Here is a 17971-nt window from a genome sequence, read left to right as displayed (position 1 = left end):
ACACTTTGAACCAAAACCAAACAAGAATGACAAACACATTTCGGGAGAACAGCTGCACCTTAACACAACATAAACACAACAGAACAAACACCCAGAATCCCATGCAGCCCTAACTCTTCCGGGCTACATTATACACCCCTGCTACCACCAAACCCCGCCCCTACCGTTGAGGTGGGCGGGGTTTGGTAGCGGGGGTGTATAATGTATCCCGGAAGAGTTAGGGCTGCATGGGATTCTGGGTATTTGTCCTGTTGTGTTTATGTTGTGTAACGGTGCAGATGTTCTCCCGAAATGTGTTTGTCATTCTTGTTTGGTGTGGGTTCACAGTGTGGCGCATTATTAGTAAGAGTGTTAAAGTTTTTTTTATACCGCCACCGTCAGTGTAACCTGTGTGGTTGTTGAGTAAGTAGGCCTTGCTGTCACCTATGTGAGCAAGCGGAAGCCCCATACAACATGTGGCTGATCAGGCACGCTGGTTGTAGTGGGCGCTATATGCTGTACCCATCACGGCACGCATGACGCTGACAAGCGCTATTCATATAAAACTCGCGTGCCGCACCAGCTTAAAAATTCCATATAAAGGTGTGGGCAGCGTGTCTGAGACCCCTGATTTATACATAGCACAAAGCAAAAAAAAACTTTGTATGAAGTGTTATTTCATTTAAAATTTCAAAAGTTTTTGCGGCTCCCATTGTTTTCTATAATTTGTGAAACTGGTCAAAATGGCTCTTTGACTGGTAAAGGTTGCCGACCCCTGCACTAGATGGACCCGCGTACTGATACCACAGTTTTGAGAATCACTGATGTATAAAATATATGGATTAGTGCTCACACTGGAGCTCTCAAAAATGTCCGTGAGTCAGTTACTAATGTGGGAGTTGTAAGTTTGATCATTTTGTTTTTCTTCAGTGAATATCCTAACTGAGCATGATGTTAGCCAGCCCCCCCCCCCCCCCCTCCATATGCCGTTGTGTCCTTTGGCAAGACACGTCCTCAACTTTCAGACTTCCAGTGCCACCCACACTCTTGTATGAATGTGAATAAATATTTGGTGGTGGTCGGAAAGGCCGTTGGCGTAAATTGGGCAGCCATGTTTATGTCACTTTACCAAGGGCAGCTGTGGCTACACATGTAGCTTACCACCAATGTGTTCATGTGGATCGAATGCCTAATGACTTCTCTTTTGTTCTAATGAGTGTGTGTGTGCCTTGAGTCAGTACAAAAAAGCGCTATATAAGTCCAATTGGTTGTTATTACTATTATAGTTGCACTAGTGTTGCTAATGTTTGTGTCCCATTCTTTAATGGTACATTGTTGGATGTTACAGGTGTCAAACTCAATATGTTGGAAAATATTCTTAAATTAGGTAAATGCTAGTGCCATTATCTTGACATTATGATATATTTTTCATGCTTGAAGTAAGAAATAATAACTTTTAAAAAAGTAGTTTTATACTTGTGAGTGTTAATCTTAAGGCTTTTTTTTTTATTTCTCTTTGCTCTTTGGGCTTATTGGACCCTAATTAGAATAAAAACTAAGAATCATCTTTTGATATGATGTACTTAGTCCATAAGTAACAAACGTGTACTTCATGTTTAGTGACATGCTAATTCTTATTTTTACACTTTTTTTTTCCAAATTCCATTGTATGTTATACTCTTCTGACACCACCAGATGGCAGTATAAGTGTCCACATAAGTGGCCATAAGACCCCAATTCAGTAGTGTACACAATTTTGGAAATAAGAGCTAAAAGGTGCTGTCCACGCATGTGGCCACTAAGCCTTCAGAGTTAATGACACAGCTTTGCAACAATTGATATTCTAGTTTCAAGCATATTTTACTCAATATAGGTCATAACATCTCAGCAACAAGCTGTAATATCTTACTGAGATCATTTAGGACCAAAACCCTTAAAACAAGTAAAAGGCTCTAACATAAAATCTGCTCAGTGAGAAGTATTATCTTATCAGACAGAAAATAAGCAAATATCACCCTTATTTGAGATATTTCATCTTACTTAGATTTCACTTTTTGCAGTGTAGTGAAGCATGTTTAGCTATTCCTCGTCCTGCAGTGATAATGATACATGTAAGAGCTGCCTTTTTTCTTTTTTCTTTTTACCATAAAAACAGCAGTACGGTTTTTCCATTTACAGTAATATACACTACATTTTGAGGTGAAATTATCGCAATTTACCATATTTTTTTTTACATATTAGTTTATTAAAAATCTACTAATAAAACGCATTTAAAAAATGGTGTAATAGTAGTATTCACTGTTAGAAGCGGCCCTCTGGGGCCAAGCATATCTGCGATGTGGCCCTCAGTGACACCTCTGTTGTATGTGATATATGGCATCTATTACATTCCTGAATCCAAGCCAAGTCACTTCCAATTTGCTATGTGACACTTATTTAACCCATGTGTGGTGTTCGGGTCTGTGGGACCCGTTTTCGATTTTTATTAAAAGAAAAATGATACAATTTAATTAATTTTTCAAACTGAGACTCACTGTCTTTGGCTCATTTTCTGTGAAGAACATATATCAGAATACATATTTAATGACCACACACCATACACCCCCCCTACACATTTATATTACACATAAGATGTCCGGGTCCACTGGACCTAGGGCTAATAGAAGTGTGGAAATGTATGTTCTGTGTACCACACACACACACACACACACACACACACACACACACACACACACACACACACACTCTTGTGTTTGTTACCTTCTTGAGACCTGAGAAAAATGCCTACCTCTTTAGGACCACCCTTTCTAGATATATAAAGATGTGTACTTACAACATTAATAATATTTACATACTATGCAAATATAAAAAAGGTGAGCTTATATTAAATTTTTCTGTTGTTGAATTTGTTGTTTTTTAAATGTTTTTACTTCAAGTTACTACAGTATCTCTCTACATACATATTTATTTAACTTTTTTTTATTAATTTTGGACAAAGGGGGCGCATTTCAATTTCTTACACACACTTGTTATTACATATGTTGACCAGAGGGGGGAGCACTTTTAAAAGCGACACAGTCAATTTGAAAGGGACCACCTTAACTTTGATAGATGTCACCAGCAGGGGTGCAAATGAGACATTCTCTATTAGATGCAATGGTTTTCTGTATTCGGTCCTAACTTGTTCACCGGTCCTATATGGAAGGCACTTTTCCTTGTTGATGTCTCAAGAAGGGTAGAAATACAAGAACACACACACACACACACACACGTCTTGCCTACTTTGTGTGGACCCACGTTTGGTCAGTAGGTTGTGAGGGCCCCCCTTTCCACTATAGCTAGAATGATGAAAAAAATATGCCTAACCCTAGATGGGAGTAGAGAGTTGCAACCTCACTTCAGAATGCAAAACACACAAAGTAAAAAAAAAAAAATTCACTTTTGTAGTTGTGAGGACCGACCGCTGTTGCTAGGTAGATTTGACCATACACACGCATAGTAGTAAGTTATGCGAGTTGGCCATTTTTAAAGGGGAACATTATCACCAGACCTATGTAAGCGTCAATATATACCTTGATGTTGCAGAAAAAAGACCATATATTTTTTTAACCGATTTCCGAACTCTAAATGGGTGAATTTTGGCGAATTAAACGCCTTTCTATTGTTCGCTCATCGGGAAGCAATCCGCCATTTTCTCAAACACCGAGTCAAATCAGCTCTGTTATTTTCCGTTTTTTCGACTGTTTTCCGTACCTTGGAGACATCATGCCTCGTCGGTGTGTTGTCGGAGGGTGTAACAACACGAACAGGGACACGAATTCAAGTTGCACCAGTGGCCCAAAGATGCCAAAGTGGCAAGAAATTGGACGTTTGTTCCGCACACTTTACCGACGAAAGCTATGCTACGACAGAGATGGCAAGAATGTGATGCGACACTCAAAGCAGATGCATTTCCAACGATAAAGTCAAAGAAATCTGCCGCCAGACCCCCAGGAAAAGAGAGCGGATGAGGGTATGTCTACAGAATATACTACATTGGGCTGAATTGATGAAAATTGGGCTGTCTGCACTCTCAAAGTGCATGTTGTTGCCAAATGTATTTCATATGCTGTAAACCTAGTTCATAGTTGTTAGTTTCCTTTAATGCCAAACAAACACATACCAATCGTTGGTTAGAAGGCGATCGCCAAATTCGTCCTCGCTTTCTCCCGTGTTGCTGGCTGTCGTGTCGGTTTCGCTTGCATACGGTTCAAACCGATATGGCTCAATAGCTTCAGTTTCTTCTTCAATTTCGTTTTCGCTACCTGCCTCCACACTACAACCATCCGTTTCAATACATGCGTAACCTGTTGAATCGCTCAAGCCGCTGAAATCCGAGTCTGAATCCGAGCTAATGTCGCTATAGCTTGCTGTTCTATCCGCCATGTTTGTTTGTATCGGCATCACTATGTGACGTCACAGGAAAATGGACGGGTGTATATAACGATGGTTAAAATCAGGCACTTTGAAGCTTTTTTTTTAGGGATATTGCGTGATGGGTAAAATTTTGAAAAAACTTCGAAAAATAAAATAAGCCACTGGGAACTGATTTTTAATGGTTTTAACCCTTCTGAAATTGTGATAATGTTCCCCTTTAAGACAGCAAACACACACACACACAGCAGGCCTAGACAGGAGGAGGACAGAGTGTAGGTACACAGAACATCAGAGGGTCAAATGAGAGCAATGTTGCAACCTTGTGTGGGAAGCGCAGGTGCAGAAACACAAAAGAAGAATCCCTGTGGAATGCAGAAACTGGCAGAGAAATTTCCGTGCAACGTTCATATTGTTGTTACTCAGCCAGCGTTTGTGGGTCTGAGAGACCCATTGCATTTTGTGGCTTTCAATGCCTCACAATCAAACACTTTTATGTTAAAATACTGAACAGATGTTTATTGGGATAAGGTAGACATATGTTCAGTATTTTAACATAAAGGTCCATCAGACCCACAAACGCTGGCTGACTAACAACAATGTGAACATTACACAAGGGTTAAACATGTTGGAAAACAGGATATTTAAAGGGGAACATTATCACAATTTCAGAATGGTTAAAACCATTAAAAATCAGTTCCCAGTGGCTTATTATATTTTTCGAAGTTTTTTTCAAACATTTACCCATCACGCAATATCCCAAAAAACAGCTTCAAAGTGCCTGATTTTAACCATCGTTATATACACCCGTCCATTTTCCTGTGACGTCACATAGTGAATACAAACAAACATGGCGGAAAGAACAGCAAGCTATAGCGACATTAGCTCGAATTCAGACTCGGATTTCAGCGGCTTAAGCGATTCAACAGATTACGCATGTATTGAAACGGATGGTTGTAGTGTGGAGGCAGGTAGCGAAAACGAAATTGAAGAAGAAACTGAGCTATTGAGCCATATCGGTTTGAACCGTATGCAAGCGAAACCGACGAAAACGACACGACAGCCAGCGACACGGGAGAAAGCGAGGACGAATTTGGCGATCGCCTTCTAACCAACGATTGGTATGTGTTTGTTTGGTATTAAAGGAAACTAACAACTATGAACTAGGTTTACAGCATATGAAATACATTTGGCAACAACATGCACTTTGAGAGTGCAGACAGCCCAATTTTCATCAATTAATATATTCTGTAGACATACCCTCATCCGCGCTCTTTTCCTGAAAGCTGATCTGTCCAGTTTTAGAGTTGATGTCAGCAGGCCAGGGAAGCTAGGGTCGATATTCTTTTCTTGATCATCTTCGGTGGCATAAGGGACGGTGTGAGCCAAGACATCCAGGGGGTTTAGCTCACTCGTCTGCGGGAACAAACTGCCGCCATTGCTTGCCGTGCTACCGAGGTCCTTTGTCCCTGAATTGCCCACACACTGCGGCAGATTCAATGGGGGTCTGGCGGCAGATTTCTTTGACTTTATGGTTGGAAATGCATCTGCTTTGAGTGTCGCAGGATATCCACACATTCTTGCCATCTCTGTCGTAGCATAGCTTTCGTCGGTAAAGTGTGCGGAACAAATGTCCAATTTCTTGCCACTTTTGAATCTTTGGGCCACTGGTGCAACTTGAATCCGTCCCTGTTCGTGTTGTTACACCCTCCGACAACACACCGACGAGGCATGATGTCTCCAAGGTACGGAAAACAGTCGAAAAAACGGAAAATAACAGCTGATTTGACTCGGTGTTTGAGAAAATGGCGGATTGCTTCCCGATGCGTCATCGCTCCGAGAGCGAATATTAGAAAGGCGTTTAATTCGCCAAAATTCACCCATTTAGAGTTCGGAAATCGGTTAAAAAAAGATATGGTCTTTTTTCTGCAACATCAAGGTATATATTGACGCTTACATAGGTCTGGTGATAATGTTCCCCTTTAATGAGGAATCTAACTAAAAAAAAAAGTTTTTGTCGACACACGTGTGTTCTTGTTCCCGTGGCGATAACACGTTCATAAATAGATCAGACGGGGTCACCCTGCCTTGAGTGACCTGTCTGATAGCGTGGTGCCCCCTCCCTGCCAGCTGCAGGGTGTCACATTCAGACATTATTCAGACTATTATTACCTCACAAATCACATCATCATCATCATCATCATCATCGCTGCATTCAAAAAGTGTCCGCGGCATCATGTTAGCGCCGCACGCCGTCATTATGTTGCGTCCCCGCGCCCCCGTCTCACTGTCTGCTCCACCCCTGCAGCTGGAGGACGAGACCAAGAGGAAGAAGGTGGTGCACATCGCCCAGGAGATCATGAGCTCGGAGAAAGTGTGAGTGGCGGCAACAACGGCAGAGAACGTCGCTTACTTAGCAGCCACGTCATGACTCTTTTGTGCTCTCTCTCTCTCTCTCCTCAGCTTTGTGGACGTTCTCAAGCTTCTGCACATAGTAAGTGTCATGATTTAAATATGCGCCTCATGAAGAAAGGTGGTCTGTCCCTAAATGGCCCTGGCCAAAGGTCTTGGGGTCCAATATGGCCGCAACAGGATTAGTAGAAAGTGGTAGCTGACAGGGCAATGGTGGGTGCGTGGGTTCTGTCCAAGAAATCGGGTCAGCTCTCATTCTTCTCTGCCCGCGGACGCAGCAGCTGCTTCCTCCCGCCACAGAGCTGACCTCCAGCACACACACACACACACACGTAAATCCTGTGTGAGTGTGTGCATATTTGTGGCGAGCCATCCAGCTAATGCGTTTTTTCAGTGTGTGTGTTGTGTTTTTATACAGTATTGCATCATGAAAATGTATAGATCTATTAATATATATATATGATAAACAAGCAGAAACATTATAAAGTGTAACTTGATTTAAACAACTGTGTGTGTGTGTGTGTGTGTGTGTGTGTGTGTGTGTGTGTGTGTGTGTGTGTGTGTGTGTGTGTGTGTGTGTGTGTGTGTGTGTGTGTGTGTGTGTGTGTGTGTGTGTGTTCTGGCAATGCTTACTTAATGGGGACATCGCTCTGTGAATGAAAATAGGTTGAGAAATGAGCAAGATATGATTTATTTTCAATTTAGATGTGTTACCTTCATTGAGTACTTTGATGTCCTTAACAATGGCCAACTCACAGAACTTATTACTGTGTGTGTGTGTGTGTGTGTACGGTCAAATCTACCTAGCAACAGCGGTAGGTCCTCACAACTACAGAAGTAAAATATTTTTTTTACTTTGTGCGTTTTGCATTCTGAAGTGAGGTTGTAACTCTCTACTCCCATCTAGTGCTAGATATATTATTTTCGTCCTTCTAACTATAGTGGAAAGGGGGGCCCTCACAACCTACTGACCAAACTTGGGTCCACACAAAGTAGGCAAGACGTGTGTGTGTGTGTGTGTGTGTGTGTGTGTGTGTGTGTGTGTGTGTGTGTGTGTGTGTGTGTGTGTGTGTGTGTGTGTGTGTGTGTGTGTGTGTGTGTGTGTGTTCTTGTATTTCTACCCTTCTTGAGACATCAACAAGGAAAAGTATCTTCCATATGAGGAGGTGTGAACAAGTGATGACATAAATCATGGTCCCAATAACATGCATCTAATAGAGAATGTCTCATTTGCACCCCTGCTGGTGACATCTATCAAAATGAGGGTGGTCCCAAAAAGGAGGGCTTTTTCAAATTGACTGTGTCGCTTTTAAAAGTGCTCCCCCTCTGGTCAACATATGAAATAACAAGTGTGTGTAAGAAATTGAAATGCACCCCCTTTGGCCAAAATTAATTTCAAAAAAGTTAAATAAATATGTATATAGAGACATACTGTAATAACTTGAAGTAAATAATGAAGATTAAAAAACAACAAATTCAACAAAAAAAATGTCAATAAAAAAAAATTAACTATAAGCTTACCTTTTTTATATTTGCATAGGAAGTATGTATTATTAATGTTGCAAATACAAATCTTTATATATCTAGAAAGGGTGGTCCTAAAGAGGTAGGCAGTTTTTTAGCGGTCATGTTTATTTATATAGCCCTAAATCACAAGTGTCTCAAAGGGCTGCACAAGCCACAACGACATCCTCGGTACAGAGCCCACATAAGGGCAAGGAAAAACTCACCCCAGTGGGACGTCGATGTGAATGACTATGAGAAACCTTGGAGAGGACCGCATATGTGGGTAACCCCCCCCCCCCCCCCCAGGGGAGACCGAATGCAATGGATGTCGAGTGGGTCTGACATATTATTGTGAGAGTCCAGTCCATAGTGGATCTAACATAATATTGTGAAAGTCCAGTCCATAGTGGATCTAACATAATAGTGAGAGTCCAGTCCATAGTGGATCCAACATAATAGTAAGAGTCCAGTCCATAGTGGCAGTCTCAAGAAGGTAACAAATACAAGAACGTGTGTGTTTGTCCGCGTGTTCTTGTATTTCTACCCTTCTTGAGACATCAACAAGGAAACGTACCTTCCATATGAGGAGGTGTGAACAAGTTAGGAACGAATACAGAAAACCATTGCATCGAATAGACAATGTCCCATTTGCACCCCTGCTGGTGACATATATCAAAGTTAGGGGGGTTCCCAAAAAGGAGGGATTTTTCAAATTGACTGTGTGTCGCTTTTAAAAGTGATCCCCCCCCCCTCTGGTCAACATATGAAATAACAAGTGTGTGTAAAAATTTGAAGTACTCCCCCTCTGGTCAACATATGTAATAACAAGTGCGTGTAAGAAATTGAAATGCGCCCCCTTTGGCCAAAATTAATTAAAAAAAAGTAAAATAAATACGTATATAGAGACATACTGTAGTAACTTGAAGTAAATAATGAAGATTAAAAAACAACAAATTTAACAAAAAAAAACTACAAGCCAAGAAAGGGTGGTCCTAAAGAGGCAGGCAGTTTTTTAGCGGTCTCAAAAAGGTAACAAATACAAGAGTGTGTGTGTGTGTGTGTGTGTGTGTGTGTGTGTGTGTGTGTGTGTGTGTGTGTGTGTGTGTGTGTGTGGCCTCCCTACTTCCTTCCAGGTGGATGTGTGTGTTGGCAAATGACACAGTCAAGAGCGCTGACTCAACTGTGTGTGTGTGTGTGTGTGTGTGTGTGTGTGTGTGTGTGTGTGTGTGTGTGTGTGTGTGTGTGTGTGTGTGTGTGTGTGTGTGTGTGTGTGTGTGTGTGTGTGTGTGTGTGTGTGTGTGTGTGTGTGTGTGTGTCCAGCTGAAATACACAAAGTGTGCTCGTGCAGGGCCTCACGTTACTCTCTCCCCAGGACTTTAGGGATGCGGTTGCCAAGGCGACACGTCAGAACGGAAAGCCAGTGGTAGATGAGCGCGTCCTCTGTCAGATCCTGTACTATCTGCCTCAGCTCTACCAGCTCAACAAGGACCTGCTGAGAGAGCTGGAGGAAAGGGTGGCTCACTGGTACGTTTCGGACTCGAATTACATCCTGTATCACAGTAGAGCATCCTGCAACCTTGAGTGTGTGTGTGTGTGTGTGTGTGTGTGTGTGTGTGTGTGTGTGTGTGTGTGTGTGTGTGTGTGTGTGCGCGCGCACAGGAGCGAGCACCAGCGCCTGTCGGACATCTTTGTCCAGAAGGGCCCCTACTTGAAGATGTACTCCACCTACATCCGCCAGTTTGACAACAACGTGGCGCTCCTGGACGAGCAGTGCAGGAAAAACGCGCCGTTTGCCGCTGTCGTCAAAGACTTTGAGGTAGACTTTAAATAATAGTTTTTGTTAGTGATCAGTTCCAAAATTTACAACAAAAAACTATTAATTTCTCCCTTAAGAAATACTGTAAATTCAATGAATCTGTTCCAGACAGCCAAACATACGGAGACAAAACACATAATGATAGTTTTGCATTCTCACCTTGTTTATTAAAGTGCTGTCACTCACAACTTAATTTGGCCCCATGCTGGAAACTTTTCTTTTTTTCTTTCTTTAGTTTATTTCGAACATGAACACACTTACATCATAATACATCACACAATTTCATATCATTTCATTTTACATCATGCCCGAAAAGGAGTAGGAAGAAGCAAAGCTTATTTAATCCTACCCCTTTCCCACTTCAAAGCGTTTACAAATATATAGAATCATTTACTGACCTTTTTATATAATAAAATAACATCTATGAATTTTGCAGGCTCAATTAAAAAAAAAACTCTTGTGGTGTACCTTAGTTATAGTCAGCCAGTGATGATGTCATAGAGCAGGGGTGTCAAACTTGTTTTCATTGAGGGCTACATTGCAGTTTTGGCCACTTGTAACATTAGTAAAGGAACCATACATGTATAAGGATCAACCGCATGATATTGTCACACCATTACCTACACATTTGATTAGTAAATGTATATTTTACCTACACTGTAAGAAAAAAAAATCTGTGGATTTTGGGGTCCAAAAAATGGCAGAATTTTACTATAAAATTTACAGTAAAATGGTCACACTATATTTTACTGTAAAATTCTGGTGATTGAGCTGCCAGTTTTTTTGGGGGGAAGGGGGTTTTGCATACAAAATATGGTTGCTGTTTTCACAGTGTATTACTGTAAATATAAAAATGGTACCACAGCTTTTTTTCTTACGGTAGGATTCTGAAGACCGAGCTCTATATTTTGTCATGTTTACAGCGTACAATTTGATGGATAACTTGCTTGGAAATCATAAGGCTAAGTAGATATTTACATATGTTTTTACCCCAAAAATGTTTCGAATGTATGATAATATAATATCTGTTGCATTATTAGATAGATAAACAGTGTTGGTGCTAGGAATTTTCTAAATCAAGTTGTAAAAATGAGGTCCAACAGTACATTTTTGGGGTCCCACTTTTTTTGTAACGTATGCATTATCCTGTTATATCTCACATTCTATATTGTGTTTTGGAAAAAGGTTGTCATAAACCTTACTTAATATATAAAAAAAAATAATACAAAAGAAAACACATTTTTATGCATATGTAAATTTATTAATAATAATAATGGATTAGATTTTTTTTATTTTTTTTAAATAAATGTTTTTATTAAATTTGACAGGTATTACAATATACAATAGAACAGTAGTCACATTTTCCCCTTTTTTTTTTTTCCCACCCACTTCCAAGAACAACAACCCGACACATACCCTATACACACATAAACCCCCCCCCCCCCCCCCCCCCCCCCAGGTCCTACATACAGTAACTTAAAGGTACAGTCAAAAAATGGAAAATAATTAGTACATCACCTTCTTCTCAACATAGGCAGATAGTAAATATACACCCAGAATAAATATAAATAAAAAACAGAAAGGAAGCTGGTTTATGAAAGGTGAACTTTTCATGTGTCCTGTAGCGTCTTTAATTTAGCTATGTAGTCAACCACACAGCCCCAAACAGAATAAAACTTCCCAGGTGCCCCCCATGGATGGATTAGATTTTATATGGGACTTTTCTATTATTACATACTCAAAGCGCTCACGGAGAAGTGGGAACCCATCATTCATTCACACCTGGTGGGTGGTGGTAAGCTACATTGGTAGCCACAGCTGCCCTGGGGTAGACTGACGGAAGCGAGGCTGCCAGTTTGCGCCTACGGCCCCTCTGACCACCACCATTTGTTGGTGGTGGTCAGGGTGAAGCTCACACTTCACCCTTGCCCCCAGTGTGAGCGGCACCGGGGGCAAGGGTGAAGTGTCCTGCCCAAGGACACAATGGCAGCGATTTGGATGTCATGAGGCAGGGAGCGAACCTGCAACCCTCAGGTTTCTGGCACGGCCGCTCTACCCACTACGCCAGGGGTGCTCATTACGTCGATCGCGAGCTACCGGTCGATCTCGGAGGGTGTGTCAGTCGATCACCAGCCAGGCATTAAAAAAATAGTCCTAAAAATGAGCGATCATAAATCTTCACTATGACGTCACTTTCGTCACTTGATTGACATTCACGGCACCCGAGGGTCTTCTGAGATGACGCTGGCTGCTGCCAGCTCATTAAAATTACCGACAGGAAGGCGAGAAACACTTTATTTCAACAGACTCTGGCGCCGTACCTGTCGTCAAAACTCCAAAGACCGACTGCACAGTTGCACAATAAAAGCTCTGCTTCATCCTGCATGCGCTACCAAAATAAGAGTCTCAGAAAGCTGGCGTGCACAAGCTAGCAAGGTACGGAGTTTGCCAACAATGTATTTCTTGTAAAGTGTATAAAAAGGAGTACGGAAGCTGGATAAATAAGATGCCAAAAAGCAACCACTTTCATGTGGTATTGGACAGAAAGGAGGACTTTTTTTCTCCTCCATTCGAAAATGCAGACATTATCATCACTACTGTCTGATTCCTGTCAATGCAAGTCATCAGAATCAGGTAATACACCAACTTGTATTCTTGTCTTCATGAAAGAAAGGAATCTATATGTGTTAAACATGCTTGTATTATCTTTAAACACCTTTAACTTGTTAACAATATTAACTATATGTGTTAAACATGCTTGTGTTATCTTTAAACACTTTTAACTTATTAACAATATGAACTATATGTGTTAAACATGCTTGTATTATCTTTAAACACCTTTAACTTGTTAACAATATTAATTATGTGTGTTAAACATGCTTGTATTATCTTTAAACACCTTTAACTTGTTAACAATATTAATTATATGTGTTAAACATGCTTGTATTATCTTTAAACACCTTTAATTTGTTAACAATATTAACTATATGTGTTAAACATGCTTGTATTATCTTTAAACACCTTTAATTTGTTAACAATATTAATTATATATGTTAAACATGCTTGTATTATCTTTAAACTCCTTTAACTTATTACCAATATTAACTATAAGCGTTAAACATGCTTGTATTATCATTAAACACCTTTAACTTGTTAACAAAAACATATATTTCATAAATAAGTAAATATAAATTATATATATGAATGAGGTAGATCCCCATGACTTGATCAATTGAAATGTAGCTCGCCTGCAGAAAAAGTGTGAGCACCCCTGCACTACGCCATACCGCCCCTTTTTATTCAGTTATAAACATTAATTCACTTTCTTCTTTCCTTCATGGATCTAAACTTTACCGCTGCCGATATTTTTTTGCTATATTTTTATTGTAGTATTTTCAGAATGTGTTTGTTCTATTTTTGGCCAAAGTAAGACAAAGAATTACAATCTGAAGTTGTCTTTATTTTTTAGTTTTAATGCCATGATTTTAATAGTCCGGCCCACGTGAGCACAGATTTTCCTCCATGCGGCCCCTGAGCTAAAATGAGTTTGACACCCCTTCATATCCAAATAAAACATATGTTTTTCTGTACCTACTTGAACCCATCCATCCATCCATCCATCCATCCATCCATCTTCTTCCGCTTATCCGAGGTCGGGTCGCGGGGGCAGCAGCCTAAGCAGAGAAGTCCAGACTTCCCTCTCCCCAGCCACTTCGTCCAACTCTTCCTGTGGGACCCCGAGGCGTTCCCAGGCCAGCCGGGAGACATAGTCTTCCCAACGTGTCCTGGGTCTTCCCCGCGGCCTCCTACCGGTCGGACGTGCCCTAAACACCTCCCGAGGGAGGCGTTCGGGTGGCATCCTGACCAGATGCCCGAACCACCTCATCTGGCTCCTACTCCCCCCTACTTGAACACTTGCTATTTTATTAAAAAAGTGATTCCATTTAAAACCATAAGAGACGTGAATGTATTTATTCAAAAAAAATAGGTGGAGAATAGTTTCCTCAAATAGGTTACAAGAAGAACACAATGAATCAATGTTTTGGATGAATTAAAAAAAAAAAATCACGTGGTTGTCAGGATCTTAACCTTTTTTTTTGCTTGTTTATGGTCCAGATGAGTCCTCGCTGTGCCAGTCTGGCTCTGAAGCACTACCTGCTGAAGCCTGTCCAGAGAATCCCTCAGTACCAGCTGCTGCTCACAGGTCGCTCCACACTGACACCTAGTGGGCCAGAAAACCTGCAAAAAGTCAAAACAATTCCCTTTTTTTTTTTTTACAGATTATTTGAAGAACTTACCCCAGGACTCTGAGGACTACAAGGACACACAAGGTGGGACATTATGATGTCACCGTAAAGAAACCTCCGTCACTGTCGGAGTTGTTCTGATTGTAAATGTTGTCATGCAGCGGCTCTCAGCATCGTGAAGGAAGTCGCCAACCACGCCAACGACATTATGAAACAAGGAGTGAGGAAGTTTTTTTCTGTTTTCTAGCAAGGTTTTTCTCACCTCACATCCATCCTGGTGGTTTTGTTTTAGGACAACTTTCAGAAGCTGATGCAGATTCAGTACAGTCTCAACGGCCACCAGGAGATCGTGCAGCCGGGCAGGGTGAGCCCTCGGAATGAAAGGAAAGCACTTGATGACACTGAAGGTGTTTGTGTGAAATGTGTGCAGGTGTTCCTGAAGGAAGGAACACTCATGAAGCTCTCACGCAAAGTCATGCAGCCTCGCGTCTTCTTCCTGGTGAGAGACGCTCCCGACATGTCCACGTTTCGCCGCCACGTCCTGACGGCCATCTTTTGTGTTTGCAGTTCAACGACGCCCTCATGTACACCACACCTGTGCAGTCGGCCCAGTTCAAACTCAACTGTGTGCTCTCCTTAGCTGGGATGAAGGTGAGTACCAGTGTTTGGGAAATGACTTTGATAAAGTCATTCAATATATTTACTCCTAACTTCACCAAAATGGAATTGGATTTTTATTGGAATTACTGTTTTAATAAAGGTAAATCATTACCTGGGAAAGTGATTGATGCGCTACTTAAAACACATTTAAAAATATCTGGCAAAAGCAGTTGAGACGTTTCATGAGAGCAGAGTGAGTGAGTGAGTGAGTGAGGTGAGGTGAGTGAGAGAGAGTGTGTGAGATTGTGTGTGAGAGTGTGTGTGAGTGTGAGAGAGAGTGAGTGAGAGAGTGTGACTGAGAGTGAGTGTGAGATAGTGTGAGTGTAAGAGATGTGAGTGTGTATGAGAGAGAGAGTGTGTGAGAGTGAGTGTGAGAGAGAGTGACTTTGAGAGTGTGAGAGAGAGTGAAAGTGTGAGAGAGAGTATGAGTTTGAGTGTGTGAGTGTGAGAGAGAGTGAGAGTGTGAGAGAGAGTGAGAGTGTGACTGAATGTGAGTGAGTGTGAGTTTGAGAGTGAGTGTGTGAGAGAGCATGTGAGAGTGTGACTGAGAGTGTAACAGTGTAACTGAGAGTGAGTGTGTGAGATAGTGTGAGAGAGTGTGTGTGTGAGAGAGAGTGTGTGTGTGTGTGTGTGTGAGTGAGTGAGAGTGTGAGAGAGTGTGTGTGTGAGAGAGAGTGTGTGTGTGTGAGTGAGAGTGTGAGTTTGAGTGTGTGAGAGAGAGTGAGTGTGTGACAGAGTGAGACAGTGTGACAGAGTGTGTGAGAGTGTGTGTGTGAGAGAGAGTGAGAGTGAGTGAGAGAGTGTGACTGAGAGTGAGTGCGAGTTAGTGTGAGTGTAAGAGATGTGAGTGTGTATGAGAGAGAGTGAGTGAGTGAGAGTGAGTGTGAGAGAGAGTGTGACTTTGAGAGTGTGAGAGAGAGTGAAAGTGTGAGAGAGTATGAGTTTGAGTGTGTGAGAGAGTGAGAGTGTGAGAGAGAGTGAGAGTGTGACTGAATGTAAGTGAGAGTGTGAGTTTGAGAGTGGGTGAGTGAGTGTGTGAGAGAGCATGTGAGAGTGTGACTGAGAGTGAGAGTGTAACAGTGTAACTGAGAGTGAGAGTGTGAGATCGTGTGAGAGAGTGTGTGTGTGAGAGAGTGTGTGAGTGAGAGTGTGAGTTTGAGTGTGTGAGAGAGAGTGAGTGTGTGACTGAATGTGACTGAGAGTGAGAGTGAGTTTGAGAGAGAGTGAGAGTGTGACAGAGTGTGAGTGAGAGAGTGAGTGAGTGTGAGAGAGTGTGTGTGTGAGAGAGTGTGAGAGTGAGTGTGAGAGTGAGTGAGAGAGTGTGACTGAGAGCGAGTGTGAGATAGTGTGAGTGTGAGAGATGTGAGTGTGTATGAGAGTGTGTGAGAGAGTGTGAGAGTGAGTGTGAGTATGAGAGAGAGTGTGACTTTGAGAGTGTGAGAGTGAGTTTGAGAGAGAGAGTGAGACAGTGTGACAGAGTGTGAGTGAGTGTGAGAGTGAGTGAGAGAGTGTGACTGAGAGTGAGTGTGAGATAGTGTGAGTGTGAGAGATGTGAGTGTGTATGAGAGAGAGTGTGAGAGTGAGTGTGAGAGAGAGTGTGACTTTGAGAGAGTGAGTGTGAGAGAGAGTGTGAGAGAGAGAGTGTGAGTTTGAGTGTGTGAGAGTGTGAGAGAGAGTGAGAGTGTGACCGAATGTGAGCGAGAGTGTGAGTTTGAGAGTGAGTGTGAGTGAGTGTGTGAGAGTGAGTGTGTGAAAACATGGCACTGCCATATTTATTATTGACGTCACAAAATGCATTATTTTTTTAACATGCCTCAAAACAGCAGCTTGGAATTTGGGACATGAGTTCGTGCTGCAAGGGGTTGTGGGTATTTGTTCTGTTGTGTTTATGTTGTGTTACGGTGCGGATGTTCTCCCGAAATATTCATTCTTGTTTGATGTGGGTTCACAGTCTGGCGCATATTTGTAACAGTGTTAAAGTTTTTTATACGGCCACCCTCAGTGTGATCTGCATGCAGAGGTGGGTAGTAACGGGCTACATTTACTCCGTGACATGTACTTGAGTAACTTTTGGGATAAATTGTACTTCTAAGAGTAGTTTTAATGCAACATACTTTTACTTTTACTTGAGTATATTTATAGAGAAGAAACGCTACTTTTACTCCGCTCCATTTATCTACATTCAGCTCGCTACTCGCTACTGATTTTTATCGCTCTGTAAATGCACGCTTTGTTTGTTTTGGTTTGTCAGACAGACCTTCAAAGTAGGATCTGTCACATGCCTGCGTTTCACCAATCAAATGCAGTCACTGGTGACATTTCACTCCGTTTCACCAATCAAACAGAGCCAGGCGGTCACATGATTAACAAGCTTAAGCTTACATGAACTCAACATCAAATTTGAGGAAGCACATTGCGGTATGTAACCTTAGTAGATATTTTGGCTGTCCCCGTAGGCTGATGTTAGCTTCCCTGCTATGAATCACTGTCAAATGTACATCGTGTGGGGACATTTATTAACGCACTGCAGACTCATAGATAAATAAATAATGATAAATGGGTTATACTTGTATAGAGCTTTTCTACCTTCAAGGTACTCAAAGCGCTTTGACAGTATTTCCACATTCACCCTTTCACACACACATTGACACACTGATGGCGGGAGCTGCCATGCAAGGCGCTAACCACGACCCATCAGGACCAAGGGGTGAAGTGTCTTGCCCAAGGACACAACGGACGTGACTAGGATGGTAGAAGGTGGGGATTGAACCCCAGTAACCAGCAACCCTCCGATTGCTGGCACGGCCACTCTACCAACTTCGCCACGCCGAGACAAACAAAGACACACACACACACACACACACACACACACACGAACAGTCGCACACACACGCATGCATGCATAGAAACACCAATCAGAAGTGCACAGTGTGTTCTC

The 17971-nt window shown here is 41.9% G+C and overlaps 1 protein-coding gene across 1 annotated transcript in view; it reads left to right on the top strand.

The window, feature by feature from the left end:
- fgd6 (FYVE, RhoGEF and PH domain containing 6) overlaps window positions 1-17971 on the top strand; it is a 45737-nt gene that overhangs the window by 15153 nt on the left and 12613 nt on the right. Inside the window, exons 4-13 of the mRNA XM_061983656.1 lie at window positions 6701-6768; window positions 6856-6886; window positions 9683-9834; window positions 9970-10126; window positions 14243-14330; window positions 14407-14457; window positions 14535-14593; window positions 14666-14737; window positions 14804-14872; window positions 14941-15024. Coding sequence (XP_061839640.1) covers window positions 6701-6768; window positions 6856-6886; window positions 9683-9834; window positions 9970-10126; window positions 14243-14330; window positions 14407-14457; window positions 14535-14593; window positions 14666-14737; window positions 14804-14872; window positions 14941-15024 — 831 coding nt within the window. The remainder of the gene's footprint in view (window positions 1-6700; window positions 6769-6855; window positions 6887-9682; window positions 9835-9969; window positions 10127-14242; window positions 14331-14406; window positions 14458-14534; window positions 14594-14665; window positions 14738-14803; window positions 14873-14940; window positions 15025-17971) is intronic.

The sequence above is a fragment of the Nerophis lumbriciformis genome, linkage group LG25 (genome assembly GCF_033978685.3).
Source record: "Nerophis lumbriciformis linkage group LG25, RoL_Nlum_v2.1, whole genome shotgun sequence".
NCBI classification, from domain to species: Eukaryota; Metazoa; Chordata; class Actinopteri; order Syngnathiformes; family Syngnathidae; genus Nerophis; species Nerophis lumbriciformis.
The sequence above is the reverse complement of the archived record's forward strand: the minus strand, read 5'-3'. Positions and strand labels throughout refer to the sequence as shown.